The 17,771-nt window shown below is 42.6% G+C and overlaps 1 protein-coding gene across 13 annotated transcripts in view; it reads left to right on the forward strand.

Moving 5' to 3' along the window:
* Positions 1–17,771, forward strand: part of Pex5l (peroxisomal biogenesis factor 5 like) — a 198,765-nt gene that overhangs the window by 153,013 nt on the left and 27,981 nt on the right. For 12 of the 13 annotated variants that reach the window (XM_029475056.2, XM_029475058.2, XM_085835966.1 and 9 more), the window contains one exon: positions 3,125–3,220. In XM_029475056.2, the coding sequence (XP_029330916.1) occupies positions 3,125–3,220 (96 nt within the window). Of the gene's footprint in view, positions 1–3,124; positions 3,221–11,339; positions 11,436–17,771 lie in introns of those variants that run through there. The other variant, XM_021157197.3, reaches the window with a different exon arrangement.

The raw sequence follows: 17,771 nt of genomic DNA on the forward strand, positions 1-17,771 counted from the left end.
TTATCATTGTCTTCTTTGACAAACAAAAGTTTATGTTTATCACATGTAATATAATGTTTTGAAATATGTATGCACAACAAGTTGGCTCAGTCTGATTCCTGTATTCATAGGCATTCACATCCTTGGGGGTTTTCCAGAAAGAAACCTAAAATTCCTGCAGTGCTTCTCAAGGACACAGTACATTGTTAACGATAGGCACCCACTTCTACCCTAGATTCCCAGACAAAGCTTTGTAACCTTTGACCGACAGCGTACCACCACTTCCCGCAGCCCCAGTTGTAGCTACCACCATCCTCCATCCTTCTGAGAGGTCAGCTGGTTTAGACAGCACATCTTAGTTTGAATCTGATACCTGCCTGGTATTCCATGCTGGCTTATTACACTTCCTATAATGTCCTCCATCTCCTGCAAGTCACAAATGACACTTCCTTCTTCTTGAAAACGTCTGAGTTCCACAGTGCGTACATGTTAAGCCACCAGCTGATAGACAGCCTCTCTCATCCTGTCTGCCTGATGCCACGCTGACATGTAATGAGCGCAAAGGTTGCTTTGGCATGATGCTCTCCTTTCCTTGGCAGCATCCGATAGGTTTAGTTTTGATTTTCTGAGGGTGCTCTGTACTGTTTTCACAATAACATGAATCTCCATTCCCACCGATACTGTGTAAGAGTCTACTTTTCCCTCCATCTTCTCCAACATTCTTTTAATCTTCCTGGCAACAGCCCAACCCACGTGAGGCGATATCGACTGTGGTTTTCATTTTCATTTTCTCTCTGCTGAGTTTAGGAGACTACTTGTCATAAGCCTGTTGGTAATTTTTGTTTGTCCTTCCAAGAAATATCTCCCCATGGTCTTTGGCTTACTTCAATGGGGTTGGTCACTCTTTGGCATTCTTTTTGTTTCCAAAGCTGGTCATCTGAGAAGACCTTTAATGAGGAATTCCCTTCATCTGATTGGCTTGTAGGCAAGCACATTGACCATTGTCTAGATTGGTGATTGATGTGGATGACCCCGCCCACTGTAGGTGGTGCCATCCATGGTGGGTGGTCCTGGGTTGTATGAGAAAGCAAACTACGTACCCCAGAAAAGAGTGTTCCCATGGCTTTCACTTCAGTTCCCTCCTCCAGGTTCTTGCTTTGAGTTCCAGCCCCAGCTTCCCTTGATGGTAAACTCTAACCTGTAAGATGTAATTAACCCTTCCCTCCCCAAATTGATTTTGGTCAGTGTTTTATCACAGCAACCAAAACCAAACTAAGACATGGTCTTTTCTCATACAGTACAATTTAGTGTTTTAAAATTTACATGTGGATTACCATTGGGCTTTAAGTAGTTGCCTTGAATCTAGACTTCTTTGTGTGATATAGACATTTTAACTGTTATTCTTCCAACCCCCAAGCCTTCAACTTACTTGCTAATATATAAATAATAAATTTGGGGAAGAAGCCCCATTGTTCATTTCTTGAATGCATCTGCATTTTAGTATTTGTTTTGTTAAGTTGTCCATGGAGGGGCCAGTAGAGAGATAAGGGACTTTGCTTAAGAAGCAAGGCAGTCAGTCCTGAGCAGATCAGAGCCCCAACCACTGCTTAGGAAATAAACAGCAGACAGTTTGCCAAGTTACACACAAGGCTGCTTAGCCTTCTATGAGGAGCAAGTGTCATTCTGAGTTAGCTTCTTTCCTGGGCAACAGGGTCCCAGCCACCTAGTGTCCATCACCTGGGTTTTTACATTTTGAAATTGCATTTGTTCATTCATTTCTAATTATGTGTATTGTGCTTGTCTGCATGCCTGTATGTGCACACATAAGTACAGGTGGCAGCAGATGTCAGAGGCATGGATTCCCCCTGGAGTGAGACTTCCAGGCTATTCTGAACTGCCTGGTGGGGGATGCTGGGAATCGAGCTCAAGTTTTCTCTAAGAACAGTGTGTTCTCTTAACTTCTGAGCTATCTTTCCGGCCTCTGTATTTGTATATTCTTACTAATAAAATATTTTAGGCCCAAGAGTGTCATATGAAAGTAATAGTAAATGAAGTCGTCATAAAAGATAGATTGTCATAGCCCTAGAACCCATGACTGTCATATGCACAAGGAAGACAGGGATAGACAGGTGATCTGCAGTGACGGGAACTTGCTTGGGATGTCTTGAAAAGCCCAGATTGTAATGGCAGGCAACTTGTAAAAGTCAAACAAAAGTGGGGGACTAAAAGAGAAGAGGCAACATGGTGTGTGTGATCACAGCTCACCTGGAGTCCCTGCTTAGTGGAAGGGTCATGGAGTAGACCTTGACCCTACCCCAGAGGCTGTGGAGAGACCAAGCCTGTCAGTGCTATGGCTATGAACTTCTAACCTCCAGGACATTGAAAGTCTAGATTCCTTCTGTGTTAAAACATCCAGTTTGTGAAAATACATGTTGTGGCTGCCCTAGAGCACTTAATACAGGGCCAAGTAGACATGGTAGAAATTCCAGCTTGCCTTTCATAAGTACTGGATTTCTTCTCAGTGCTTAGTGGAAAGTGATTAGGAAGCTGTCCTTTCCAGTAGTTTCCACTAGAGGACAACATTTGAAACTGGAGTTCCAAAATTGGTTTGGAGACTGCTGCACAAGAACCTGTATGAAGACACACACACATTTGACACCATCCTAGACTGGATGACATCGTGCTTAAAAATACTATGAAAATCCTTCTCAAGGCACGAGGGAAATGGCTCAGTGCTTGCTGAGTTCAGTCTCCATCACTCATGTTGAAAGTGTTGCATGGCTGTACACATTTGTAAGCCCAGCACTGGAGACAAACAGACAGGAGCATCCTTAGAAATCACTGGCCAGAAAGAGTAGGCTAGTAAGAGAGCCCCAGATCCCAGTAAGAGATCCTGTCTCAGACACTAGAATGGATGCCTAAGGAACAGCATCATAGGTGACCTATGTCCTACACACACACACACACACACACACACACACACACACACACACACACACATGCACACATGCACACACTCGCCTGGGTGCGCACATACACATTCAATCCTTTGGAACGCTAGGGAAGTAACATGAGAAAATGAAAACTACTTCTATTTTTGTGTCATGTGATGCCAATAATAGATCACCTGTTTGGTTTATTTCAGGCTCGGCTGACCAAAGAGCATCGCTGGGGAAGCGCCCTGCTCTCCAGGAACCATTCCTTGGAAGAGGAGTTTGAAAGGGCAAAAGCAGCAGTAGAGGTAACTCTTTAAAACAAAATTCTCTGTTTCAAGTTTCTGAGAGTGACATCCAAAAACCCCGCAAACTACAGAGAGATGTACATAAAACAGAACTGCAGGCAGGAGGGAAAATATGACGATCGTTGTTCAGAGGGCAGTGTGGCCAGAGAGCCTTTGATTCCCATCCAGGGTGGCAGGAAGTGTCTGCTCTTCTACTGGTCCTGTGATTAGTTGGCCATGTGTGTCTGAGACCTGGATCAGCAGGCACCCAGAGAGCAGCCTGGGTCCCATGCATTTGTCCAGTGGATAAGCCATCTTAACCGGCACCATTACTTTTTAGTGCTATGTGTCCACGTACTGTTTGTGTCTAACTAGTTAGTCTTCTAGTGGAAAGAGGAGGGAGAGAGAAGGAATGCCAGAAGAAAGAAGAAACAGATGAAAAGCAGTTCTTGCAGGGAAAATCTGTTTCCCTCCTGTCAGGGCTGTCAGGGTGGCTCACAGATACACAGTGCTCATCAAAGCTTCCTTAGACCGCTGTTTGAGAACGGAGCTCCTTCAACAGACTCAAGCATGATCCTGTTAGTAGCTCTGTTGCTATTAGTGATTTCAATCTTGAAAACTACAGGTGTTCTCAAACGATGCCTCACTTATGCAGCCGTCTCCCGCCTAGAATTCAGATGAAATGATTATATTAGGGGTGGTCTTCCAGGAACTCTGTACTCAGGGTGTGGGAAAATCCTATTTGCAATTTAATGTTACCGGGGTCTGTTCTGGGAAATCATCTCAACCATGATTCATAGCATTCAGAAACCCAGTAAGAGCACACTTTTATCTCCCCACGCCGAAACTGTTCAAATTCCCTCTTTAATTTTCAACTTCTCTAATTTAAAGAAAAAGAAAAAAAAATAATGAATATTTTAGTGTTCTGACTAGGAGCCCCTGATGTAGTTAGTCGAGACCAGCTGAGTTCAATCAGATCTCACAAAGGCATGGAGCCTATAGCTTAAATGATCTTAAATGTAAGTTTTTCAGTTTTAAGAGCTAATTTAAATATATCTACTGAGCCCCTACTGTGCATAACACACAGCAGTAGCTCTCAGACTGCTATTCAGATGCATAGAATCTTGGGTCAGGAAAGACATTAGCATTTGGTCCCATTTATAATGAGAGAGATAATGAATTTAAATCCAAAAGAGTTCATGGTGGAATTGATGGACAAGGAAAATGTACTAAGGCATGTGTGTATATATATTCATTGAGCTGAAGCTGAGTTTGGGGTCATAATCTCCTAGGATAGAGGTATCCTAGGAGGCAAACTTTAAAAAAAAAAAAAAAACTCTTGATAAATTACTCCTGTTTCTACCAGGACATATATAATTAGGGGCAACCTCCATCTTTTCAAGAAAACCCATTTCCAACTTGAAAGCTACTAATTATCAACAGGCTCTTTCTTATGCTAAAATTAGCACATGAAAAAAATTTCCCCTGCTGCTGACTTTCCTCACTCGCATCCATCTCTCAACAATACCCATCTCACCCCACCAAGCTGTGTCTTCTACCTTCCCTGTCTCTCCTGGGCCTGATTGTTATTCCAATGCTTCCCTAACCAGTCTAGGCCTAGGTATCCACACTTCTGTGGTCCTTCCCAGCCTCAGATCAGAGTCTGAACGTTATTTCAGTAGATATTGGTTGAGCATGTATTACTGGCTTCCTATAAGTACTGGCTGCTAAGCTAGGGATTAAAGACAAAGAACCAGCCTTAAACAACCACTAACAAGAGCAGAGAGCAGAGAACCAGCCTAAATCTACCCCTTACTCCACTTTTGCTAGAGTTTCATGTCTTCTGCAAGATGAGAGCTTGGCTTTCTTCTATCCCCAAACCCAGGAGTTCATGCCTAAAAATGAAAAGAATGGTAGGGATGGGAATCAGAAAATGGAGCAACCTTCTTCATCCTGGTGCTGAAAAACCTCAAGGATCGAGGGAGATAGGGTGTACCAATAGTATGATTAGTCATAAAAGAAAAAATGGGAGTACGCTGATGATAAATCCTGCCTATAAAACTTTATGCATCGTGGGCCTTCCACTGCCACATTTCTCTTACTTAGAGTCTTATCTACATTGTCTGCATACAACCTCATGCCTTTTTAGACTCTCCAGCTCCTAAAATTGTCACCTCGGGTGTGACTTAAGCATATGAATCTTGGGAGAATGCCTTCCCAAACTACAACAGAACATTTGTGTGACCAAACGTTCACAGTAGTTATTCTTTGATGGCTACATTCGGAGGTAAGTTATTTTATTCTATTGTCTTGTCTGCATTTTTCTCTAGCCTGTCATATTACTAATCAGAGGGAGTCTTACAGTGAGATGTGAGATTCTTAATTACATTTTATTTAGCACACACATGCATATGTGAAGGTCAGAAGACAGTTTGCAGGAGTTGTTTGTTTCTCTCCTTCCATCATGTTGGTTCCTGGGATTGAACTCAGGTCATCATGTATGGCGGCAAGTGCTTTTATCCACTGAGCCATCTCACCGGCCCCAGAATGTAAGATTCTTTAAAGAAATTGAAGATATCAGTGGGTAGAATGCCTGCCTTAGATTCAGGATGACCTGAGTTCTATTTCCAGTACTGTATAAACCAAATGTGATGACACATGCTCATAATTGATGCACTCGGAGGTGGAAATTCAGGAACTCATGGTCACCTTCAAGATAAAACCCGGTCTCAAGAGAGAAAGAGGAGAGGCTAAAGACAGTAATGAGAGATCTGAATATGGTCTCAAACATGGGTATGAAATTGCCAAAAAATAAAAGGTACAGAAAAATAAATAAAAAGAAAACTTGGCACTGCTGATTATTCTTTGAAAGATCGTTCTAAACACCAGTAAGATCCAGGTAAATGTGGCTAGAAATTGTGGCTCAGTGGGTAAGAACATGTGCCACCCTTGCAGAGGACCCAAGTTCAGTTCCCAGCACCTGCATCAAATAGCTCACCATTGCCTGTAACTCCAGCTCCAGAGAGATCCCCTGACATCATAAGCACCTGCCCTTGCCTAAACATAACTCCCACATGGACACACATGCATACACATAGTGAAACAATAAGATGAACCTGGTGCTTCTCCACCTGGTCACTCTCCACCTAGTCCTTCACCTCCTAGTGCCTGTCTATCTTCTGCCCTTCAGTCCCATTCCTCAGCTCTAACACACCAACTTCATTATCCATACTTCTACTTTCTATTTCCTCTGGGAGCATTCGTCTCCCAGGTCCTCATGCACTGGGGCCCTTCTTGTCTCTCACACTGTAGCTGAAGTGACCACCCCACATGGACCCCATTAACTGTTACATTACCAGGACTTTCCCCCTTCAGTCATCATTGGGTCTGCCCGTGTACATTTTGTCTGCTATACGTCTTTTCCCTCCGCATATGGCTTCAATAAGAGAAGAAGCTTTGTCTTCTTTGTCTATGTGAAATATAAATATGTCCCGTGCTTCCTTGTTGACTTGTATTCATACTTATGGGGGTCAGTTTTCATGGTTAACTTAATACAACCTAGAGTCCTCAGAAGAGGGAACCTCAATTGAAGAATTTTTCACATCAGATTGGCCTATGGCCATGTCTATCATGAGAGTGCCCAGCCCACTGTGGGTGGGCAGCGCCCTCCCTAGGCAGCTGACTCTGTGAAGTATAAAACTGAGTACAGAGAGTACACCAGAATACAGAGTACACCAGAATAGAGTCAGAGTGAAGTATTACCCATGTGGTGTTCAACACCCAAACAGAGAGTACACCAGCAGTCAGCCTACTCCTCAGTCTCTGCTTCAAGCTTCTACCTTGAGTCCCTGCCTTGACTTCCCTCCATGATGTACTGTTAACTTAGTAACACAAGATAAGAGAAACCCTTCCCAAGTTGTTTTAGTCATTTTGGTTACTACAGCAACAGAAAGTAAACTAGAGCATGGTATCCCAATATCTTCTATAAAAATTCCTGGTCCTTAGCATATGCCAAGTGGATGGCTGTTTGGGTGTTGATCACCACATGGGTAATAGTTCACTCTCTCTCTTTTCCGGTGTATGTAGTGAGTCATATAACCTTCTATTATAAGAGTAGCTTCACTTTGACAGCATTCTTACATGACACATGGCAATATAAGGACCATGATGAATTGTGATTTTCTCCACCTCAATGTAGGTAATAAACGGAACTAACCAGGACTTGCCAACCAATTCTACCATGAAGATGCACTAGCATATTTGATACTCATGTTGTATACATGAACTTTTACTTGTACTAAGATTTACAAGCCTGTGATTTAGCTCATTTTTTAAGATAAAATGACCTGTCACTAGAAAAACAAAAACACACCTGAACAGAGACACACATTTATTGCATATGTAAATGAACTAGAAGACTGTTAATATTCAAAGACTGGCATTGTTTGAGGTCACCTTGAACTATTCCTTCTGGCAGTGCTTCTTACGGGGGAGATGTTTTTCCTCCATCTCTTGCATTCTATTGAAGAGAAAAGAAAAACACAAATTCACAATTTTCAAACAAACAGCTGGTATTTTTTTCTTCTGGACTTTAAAAAACTAAGCGTCTCCCCCTTGTGAAGGAAGAGGCACACCATGCTTCTTTGTGGATTTATTCACAGACATTCTCATAACTGCTGTCAACTGTACTTGGTACCTAGGACAGATGCAGAGAAAGGCACAGGAAGAGGTGCCCCTGGGGCTCTGGAAGGCCTGAAGCGGCCTCCTAGGAGCAGAGGTCCCTGGAGAGAGCCTGTATCTGGGGAGGAGAAAGGGAAGGTCACCTGGGAAGTCAGCACTCCTCAGCCATGAACCAAAAATATCTCCTTCGTCACCATTGGCAGTCAGGGAAAGAGAGCCGGGCAACATCTGCTGTTGTGCTTAGCTGGTTAGGTGCCTCTTCCACTTTCAGAATAAATCGGGGTAGAACCAAATCCATCAAAACTGTTTACGTGTGGGCAAAAGCACCAGGAAAATGAGCAGGACCATCACTGCCCTCGGGGAGAAACAGTGAAGAATCACAGTTCCATATGGGTCAGACACAGTCGAGGGTGGCTTATCCTGTAACCTAGTTATTCATAGCCATCCCCACCCCAGCCTTGACCAGACCATGCCTCACCCTCTGCTCTTGGTGCTGGCCCAAATCTAGAAAGACAAGAGGCCCACAGATAATGTTTTCCTGGCAAATAAAATAAACAAATCGGTTCTGGTGTCACAAGTACCTCTTGTCTAGGGAGCTTATGATAGATCCAGAACTGTGAGTGACAAAGAGATGAAAGTTTTACTCCTGGAATTAGGCCATGTACCATTGAGCTCAAATGTTTCTACTATGTGTGCTCTAGACATTTCAAACATGTTGTTGCAGATCCGTTTTTACCCTCAGGAGATATTTTTGTGAATGGGTTTTGAAAAGAAAAAATAAAATACATGAATGATAGAGAAAATTATTTATAAGAAAAGAAAAGGTGCTGCAATCAGAGGCAGGGGAACCAAGTGACGTTTGAAACCCATTTGGCTAATGAGTTCAATACATTCTACCACATTGACATCCTAGACCCTGAGCTCCTCTGGCCCCATAATCCCCTTCTCTCTAGCATCACTTAGATGTTACTTGTGGCTGTTTAGAATGTCCACTCAATCTTCATATGTGGCACGTAGTTCCTCTTTAGTGTGGCCTGGATGTGATGACTCACTTATAAAGAGATAGAAACTGTGGACATGACCTTGAAGCAAGATGTTACTTGTGGCTGTTTAGAATGTCCACTCAATCTTCAAATGAGGCTCTTAGTTCCTCTTTAGTGTGGTCTGGATGTGATGACTCACTTATAAAGAGATAGAAACTGTGGGCATGACCTTGAAGTAAACTTCATAGAGTGTACCATGACCACCTCCCTACTTGCTCTCAAACAACTGCCCTGTGGGAAATCCCAGCTACCATTTCGTGACATTAGGCATAAGGTGAGAAGCTAAAACTCTCTACTAAAAGTCAGAGGAACTGAGGCTCCTCCCCATGCCTTGGAGACAGGCCCTGTGAGTAGATTACCAGACCTTTGGAGCTTTGAAAGATTGTGGCCTCAGCTAAAAGTTTAATCCCAAATTCATGAGACATCCTGAACTATAGAACCTTCCAGGTAGCTACTCCAAAATTCCTGACCCTCCGAAATGGTTTGATGTGGTAAAGCTTTGTTGTTTGGAATTCCCAAGTACGGGAGGGTTGTAGGGGTGAGTGATACCAGAAACAGCAACCATCAATGGCATCACTCAGCTTCCTGAAGTTCCTAGCCTAGCCTAATATATTTCTTTCTTGCCATCAACAACACATTGCAGTACTGCAAGATTGGAAGGCCACACATAGCACAGAAGTGATGTGTTCATCCATTCTGGATTGAGACTTTTCAAATTATCCCCACATTTCTAACCTGTTTTCCACTTGACCTGGTTGATTCCCAGGACAGTGAGTACAGACCTTTGTGTGGCAGCTTGATGTTTGTCCCATCATCTGGATCTGGGTCGGGAACTCACTTTTTCTGCTGCTCTTTTCTGTCACAAAGGACATGTCTTCAGTATAACTCCACTTCAAGTTTCCGGTTAATGCTCCAGTCTATAGCTTATACAGAATTGCAAGTAGTGCCGGAATAAATTGATAGTGAAAGAGTTAATACAAACTGGCAATCTCTTATGGCTGCCCTAGAATGGGTGTTTGTGCCTCCAACACCTAAATGTGTATGTTCAAACCTAGTTCTTTCATGGGATGATTTCAGAAAGGATGTCAACACAAAGACCTGAGTTCTAATACAGATGCAGTGATAGAGACTTTTAATCCCAGAGCTAGAGAGTAGAAACATAATTCTAAATCCAGACTCACTGGCCAGCCAGCTAACCTACCTAGAGAGCTACAGGCCAATGAGTTAGCCTGTCCTAACAACAGATGTGTATATACATACACATCCTGAGAAATGACACCTAAGGCTGTTCTTACACACACATACATACACACACACACATATATACACACACACACACACACATACACACACATATACACACACACATACACACACACATACACACACACATATACACACACACACACACATTTGCATGTTCACACATATACCTGCACACATGCAGAGAGAGAGAGAGAGAGAGAGACATATACACACACACATACACACATATACACACACATACACACACACATACACACACACACACACACACATTTGCATGTTCACACATATACCTGCACACATGCAGAGAGACAGAGAGAGAGAGAGAGAGAGAGAGAGAGGAGAGAGAGAGAGAGAGAGAGAGAGAGAGAGAGAGAGAGAGAGAGAGAGAGAGAGAGAGAGAATGAGCAGAAGGAATGTGACCTTTTCTCTTTTTAGGTGTGATTTGAAGAGGCTGTATTCAAAACATAGCATCTAACCCCAGCTTCAATAGCATAAGCATAAAAATGCTTCCCTAAAAATTTATTTTTCCTGGAAGCAACTTGCTGTGTGTGTACTCAGGGGCTTCTGAAACCATAGATGGATGAACAGAAATGGAGAGCATTCATTCCCAAATGGCTTTTATTAGGAGTGTGTGAGAGGCCGGGCGTGGTGGCGCACGCCTTTAATCCCAGCACTTGGGAGGCAGAGGCAGGCGGATTTCTGAGTTCGAGGCCAGCCTGGGCTACAGAGTGAGTTCCAGGACAGCCACGACTACACAGAGAAACCCTGTCTCGAAAAACCAAAAAAAAAAAAAAGAGTGTGTGAGAATCTGCTGACTCTGGTCCCTCCTCCCAGGAAGACTGCTTGCAGCACCTCTCAGGTTGCTTCCTCTGTGCACGTTGCCTCTGTAAAGCAGCTGGAAGGGATTAGTGGATTAAACACTCCTTAAATCCTTCAGACTTAAGAGTCAATATCCAGGGAAGACCTTCAGAAGACATATGAAGACACCCTCTGGCACTTAACTATTTAAGAGACAGAGTTCTTAACACTTAGCTCATAATGTTAGTGTGTCATGTAGCCCGTGTCAGGTCAGAGCTCATAAAGATGAGGAGTGAGGTCATAGGGGGATGGTCAAAGCTCCTTGGCTCTCATGCTGATAAGATTTCCTTCTGTTTCACACAAATTTTGATTTCTAAAACAAACTGAAGTATGAAAAAGGAGCTCATAACCTGCATGGACATATAAAAGTATCACTGAATTTATCAGTAAGTGTTTGCCTGAAAAGATGAGAGAACCTTACAAATCAGAGGTAGGACACCCAAGAGAAGAGCATCCTGAGATACAGGAGCTCAGAAACCACACAGCTCTGGGGTGGGACAATATCCCAATGGTAGGACATCCTGAGACATAGGAGCTCAGAAACCTTACAGCTCTGAGGTGGGACAGTGTCGCAGTGGAAGGGCATACTGAGACATGGGGTGGGGGGTGGAGGCCAGGAACTACACAGCTCTGAGAGGAAGCTGCCTCAGCAGAGGCCTTGCAGCTCCCAGGAGAAGGTATCACTGAGGAGCCTCAGGCCTGCTCCTTCTCTTTTTCTACTCTTCTCCTTTCTTCATTCTTCTTTTCATACCATGTAGGAAATCTCATGAAAGAGATTTATTGGAGGGTCCAGGGTGTTGAGGGACGAATTCAGGGATGACTGCCCTCTGCTCCTGGGAGTGGGTACAAGGGAATTGGATAAAGGGGCAGTGCTTATATAGAATTTCTGAGGAGTTGGAGCTTCTCAGGGCAGCGATTTCTAGAGTGAGGATTGGTGAGATTTCAAATCCTGAGATTGGGGCGGGGGCACTCAGGGATTGGTGGGTTTTTCTGTTCAGAGATTGGTGGGTTTCCTGCTCAGGGATTGGTGGGGTTTGTGTGACGCTCTGGGATTGGTGGGGTTTTTTTTTTGTTTTGTTTTGTTTTTTTTTTCATTCCCTTCTCCCTGCATCTGGCCCATGGGTTAGGATAGGAAGTCTTTCCTGACTGCAGGGACTTTTGCTGAGATGCCACCTCTGTGGGGTTGCTGAGGAGAGTGGGGAAGGGCTGGAGAGAAGGAGCTGCCACTGTGGACAGCTCCTGCAGTGGTTTTTCTGGAAAGCTGTAGGCTAAGGCAGGAAAGAAGGTGTCTCCACTGTGGAGAGCTCCTCATGAGGCCAGTAGGTGGACAGCTCCTGAGGGTCAGCTCCCACTGAAGTGCCACCATGGACAACTCCTGCAGTTCCTGTGATGGCTGCAGCCCAAGGAGATGTCATGGTGCCACCATTTTGAAAGGAGCTGCCATTTTTGGACAGCTCCTGTGGAACATTTTACAGCAAAGGTAGGCTGGGGCAGGAAGGAGGGGCCTGCAGTGTCTCTGATGTTTTTGTGGCACAACAGCTTTTGTGGTGTGCTGCTCAGGGACTTCGATATCATCTGTAGAACTCTACCATAATGAAATCTTTACCTTACACCATCCTAACCAAATCTCAGTGTTCCAGAGATCGATCTCCTAAACTAACCACAGACTGCATTCCAGACATGAGCTCACCTGCAAATATTTACTAAACAAGTAAGCATACAGAAAGATGAATATGGAAAGACAGACTTGCCTGAGGCCATAGAATGGAGATGGCTCTATCCTTAAAGGAACTGACAAGATGCACACACACACACACACACACACACACACACACACACATTTTGTTGCCAGCTCTGCACCTGGGAATCACGGGTTAAAATGAAGAAATGCAAAAAGCACAATAATAATATGCATGGAAAATTTTTTTTAATTTTTAACAGGACATGGTATTGGTTGTAATTTCATCTGCACCACATGGGGCCTCAGTAAATTGAATTAGGTTTTGAGTCAACTTGGTTTATCCAATTAAGAGGAAAATAAATTAACATTTTATTTTAATAACTGTGCATCTATGTAAATATAACCTAGAAAAATACACCCATAACTTTCAAGTGGAAACTGTACAGATAGATATCATTAGGCAAGGCTAGAGTAAAGTCTGCCTAAGTAAAAGAACTACATTGGATAGAAAGTAAATTAAGTATATATAGTCAAGTATAAACATTACAAATTTGTGGTTGAGGCCAAATGGCTTGAGTCTAGGAAAATGAAACTGGTGATATTTTAGGTCCAGTTATTCAGTAACACAAGCAGTTAACGAAGAGTCACCAAAAATGTGATTGCTCAGACAGGACAGGTTGTTTGTTTGAGCAGCAGTAAAGTCCAGCAGAGTCTGGTAGATAAGACATGTCAGCAGAGAGGGTCCCAGGTTCCTTGCATCTATTAAGTTAGAGTCCCTGTCCCAGAACCCAAAGCACCTTAGAAGATGCTGCTCCTCCTGCTAGCCTCCTCTAACCAAAGAGACATTCCCTCATGGATATGCTTCTGTTCTTTGTCACACTCCACAGTCTGGCCTTTCACACAGGGCTCTGCCTCATTGCTCAGTAAGAGGGCAGGTAGCCCATCCTTAACCCACTGTGTTCCCAGAACAAATGTGACTGTCAGAGGAGATGAGGCCTCACGCTGTGTGTCCATCCAACAAGGACAGAACAAAAGCAGAGCTGTGGTGCTGGATCTGAGCATGGTCTGCACATCCAGCCGTCCTCTTCCAGAAATCCTGCTGCACCACACCAGGACCAATCCTGCCTTTGACAAAAACTATAAATTAATTCATAACCTGATTCCTAAACATTGAAAATGAGTATTATTTTTATTGGCTATTCTAATAGTTTTAATTGTCTATAGAGAATGCATTAATAATTACAGTCATGATATAACACCAGAACTTGGGAAGTAGAGACAAAAGCATCAGGAATCCAAGGCCACTGTCAGCTTCATGATGAGATTGAGGTCATCCTGTGCTGCATAAGGCTCTTTGAGAAAGAAAGACAATGTGTTAACGGTGACTAAGTATGTTGCTTGATTCTCCTTTACATTAAATTCATTTTAACTAGGGCTGGAGAGATGACTCGGTGTTTAAGAGCAGTTGCTGACCTCAGTTCCCAGTACCCACATAGTGGCTTAAAACCATTATTAACTTCATTTCCAGAGAATTTGATGCCCACTTCCAGCTTCTATCAGGCATGACTGTGGTATACACGTATACATGTAGGCAAAATAACTATACAAATGAAATAAAGACGGATAAATAAATATATGGAGTGATGCACTTCAATGCATTACAATTGTGTATTATTTGTGGGTTAAATGTATTTGTGTGTTTATTAGATTATTCAGTGCATCCATGGCATATAGTCACCCTACTGTGTGATAGGGCATCCAAACTCTTTGCTCCCACCTTACTATAATGACGCTCTTAGGGGCCAGTTTTTCTTTTCCACTCCCTCTCCTCCTACTGTAGACTGCTTCTGGTAACCACCATCCACTCTCTGCTTCTCTGAGATCAGCTCTTATAGATTCCGTTTGTGAGTAAAATCATGTGTTATTGGTCCTCTATCCCTGAGTTCTTTGACATTTTGCTTCTACTATGTAGTGGTCCCCTTTCCTCTGCCTTCTTTCCAGTGCTTGCCATCTGTGGTCTTTTTTATAAAAACCATTCTTACTGGTGTGAAGCATTATACTGTGATTTTGATTAGTCACATTAAGCCTTTTTATGTACTTATTGGCCAAGACTTGGGTCTCTACTTTTGAGAGTGCATGTGTGTGTGTGTGTGTGTGTGTGTGTGTGTGTGTGTGTGTGTGTGCATTGTATTTTATTAGTACATTTTCACACTTTCAGAGGTTTTTTTATTTGACTCTTTAATTGTGAAGTTGCTTTTTGTCACTATTAAAACAACAGGGCTTAACTTCACTCTTCCTTGTGGGATATCCAATTTTCCAACCACCATTTATTGAAAGACTCCTTTCTCTGTACATATCCTTAGCACCTCTATTAACAGTCAACTGGCTGGAGTGCCTGGGATCACTCTTGGGCTCTCTGCTCTGCTCCATTGGCCTGTGTGTCTGTTTTTGCATCTAAACTGTGCTATTTGAATTACTCCAAGCTTGGAGAATTGCTTACCTACTAAAATAGCCCTGTGTATTAGATAAGGTTCAGGAGATATACGCTGTGGTCCTTCAGTTTTCCTGGCTTCAAGTATGGGCTGCTACCAGGAAGTAGAGCTGGCCCTGAGGAAGAGTCTCCCAACACCTTAGTTAATCCTTCTTGGAAATATCCTCACAAACCCAGATTCAATCAGGTCGACAAAACTAAGCACCATGCATCTGATGCCTAGACCCACATGCAAGTTCATGATTTAATTGGTCCTATTCAGGTAGAATCTAGAATTCTGAAACCATCTCCAAATGACTACTTACAGAAAGAAATCTGGAAACTTCTATCCAATCACTTCTCAGGCTATCTCCCACCATGATGGTCTATGAGTTTGTGATTCAGGCAGTCCTTGAGTATCAACTCTATTTTTAGCATTCAAGGAAAGAACACTCCAAAACCATCCTGGTGACCCATCTCTTTGTCTTGCAATCATTTCAATCAGAACAGATTTCTTTTTGTCTGTTCTAAATTCCTGCTGAAGCAGTTTAAGCCGTGAAGGGAAAGGAGAGTGTCTGGTTCTGATTAGGTTTGTCGAATTCAGGGCATGACCTTGTGTCACCAGCTGGTCATTTTTTTGCCCCTGTGACCTCTCATAACAAATCTCTACCAACAAGTCTCTTGTCAAGGCTCTTAAATAAAGGGGGCATGCAGGTGTCCAACAGCTGCTCTGCCCAGAGTGTCTTCAGCTTTCTGCCAAAATTATTCTAGATCTGTGTCCCAGGACATTTTCACAGGTAGTGCCTGCAGTGCTTCAGAGTCTCCATCACTTTCCTGATGCTCTTTCCAGAACTTTCCCTGTAACTCTTCAGTCAATTACAGGGAAAACTCTTCCGTTTTTCTTTCATTTGGGTATGCATTCAAGATAACAGATTTCAGCAAAATTAATCTCAAGGAACATGTCACAAGATCAATTCTGTAGATGCTCCAGGTTCAACTAAAAAGAACAAAATAGTATGCCATTCACAAATTTACTCTCATTCTGAACATTTTAGTTGAGTGCAGTTCTTTGCAGTTCTACAGAGATTCAGAAAGCATGAATTACACTAGACAGAACTTTTAAAATTTTTGCTAAATAGACATCTCTATAGCTTTTAACATTAACTCCCAGGACACATTTATTATTTGTATATTTATAGCCAATATGCAACATTCTGACATCTCACTATTGCTATTAGTGTGCAGAGGAAAATAGAAACATTTGTTTCTCCTGTACAGGATGGTGGTGACCCAGCCCCACCTTATGTGTGAGCAGCATTGGGGACAGAACAGACCTGAGAGTTGCTGTCGAACTGTGGGGTTGCTTGTGGTTAAAATGAAACCAGGTGTGCAGAACTGCTCTCCAGGAACCCTTTCAGGGTTTGCACTTAGAGTCGGTTCACAAATCAAGAGCTATTGTCATTAAACCACAATGCCTTCCAAGGGACTTTCCTGACATGGCGTAAATCACGCTGCATGCCATTCATCTCACTGGCACTACTGACATGTAATTATATAATACTAAGTGAGGTCACACATTTTGAGAAAGACAAAAACCCTGCATGCTCTCTTTCATAAGCAAAACCTAGCAAATAATGCATGCATTTATGTAAACAACTGCCAGGTGGGTACAGAATAGCACAAAAGAGAACAAGAAAGGCTAAGAATAAGGGGATAATGAAGAACTTAGGCCATGGACTCAAGCGCGCATGTGTGTGTGTGTGTGTGTGTGTGTGTGTGTGTGTGTGTGTGTGTGTGTGCATAATGAAAAGTTTCTCTAATTCTAACTCTGTCATGGATTTTTGAAGGGTTGGTGGTAGATATGTGCATAAAATATATTAAATACTGAAAATATAAAATTTAATGTGAAACTCCACAGCTTCCATTCCAAATATCTATTCTAGCTGTATAGATGTTCATAGAGTTGTACAGAATTTAGTTCTGGTTACTTTTGGTATGTGGTATTTTTAAATTTTGTGATTTTTTAATTTTTTTAACAATTAGGTGTATTAAAAATCAAGATACAATAAAATCCATAAGTAGATGAGTAATATATTTTCAGAGTTAGTAGCATTTTAATCATGTAAAATAACTATGGGAACTGGTGAGATGTCTCAGCCAACTTGCTGCTAATCCTGACAACTTGAGTTCAAGTCTCAGGACCAACATGATAGGAAGAAAAAACTGTCCTGTACAGGTAGTCCTCTGGCCTCCATGTGGGAACTGTGGCTCATAGGCACATTCACACACACACACACACACACACACACACACACACACACATATTCATGCACACACGCATTCAGACACCAAAACAAAAGTAATAAAAAATGAAAAGAGGTGGCATTGGGTATATGTATAGAAAAAGTCAGTACAGACTTGGCATGTAACAGGTGCAGAATGCTTCTGGAGATGACATGATAAACAGAAAATAGTGATATCCCACAAAAAGGTATTTGAAAGGGAAATTGTCTAGCTAATTTGTCAATTATCTTTGTCAAAGGAGGAAACAACACACGTGTGAATATTAAA

This window comes from Mus caroli, unplaced genomic scaffold (genome assembly GCF_978045245.1).
Source record: "Mus caroli unplaced genomic scaffold, Mus_caroli_1 scaffold_3, whole genome shotgun sequence".
Taxonomy (NCBI): Eukaryota; Metazoa; Chordata; class Mammalia; order Rodentia; family Muridae; genus Mus; species Mus caroli.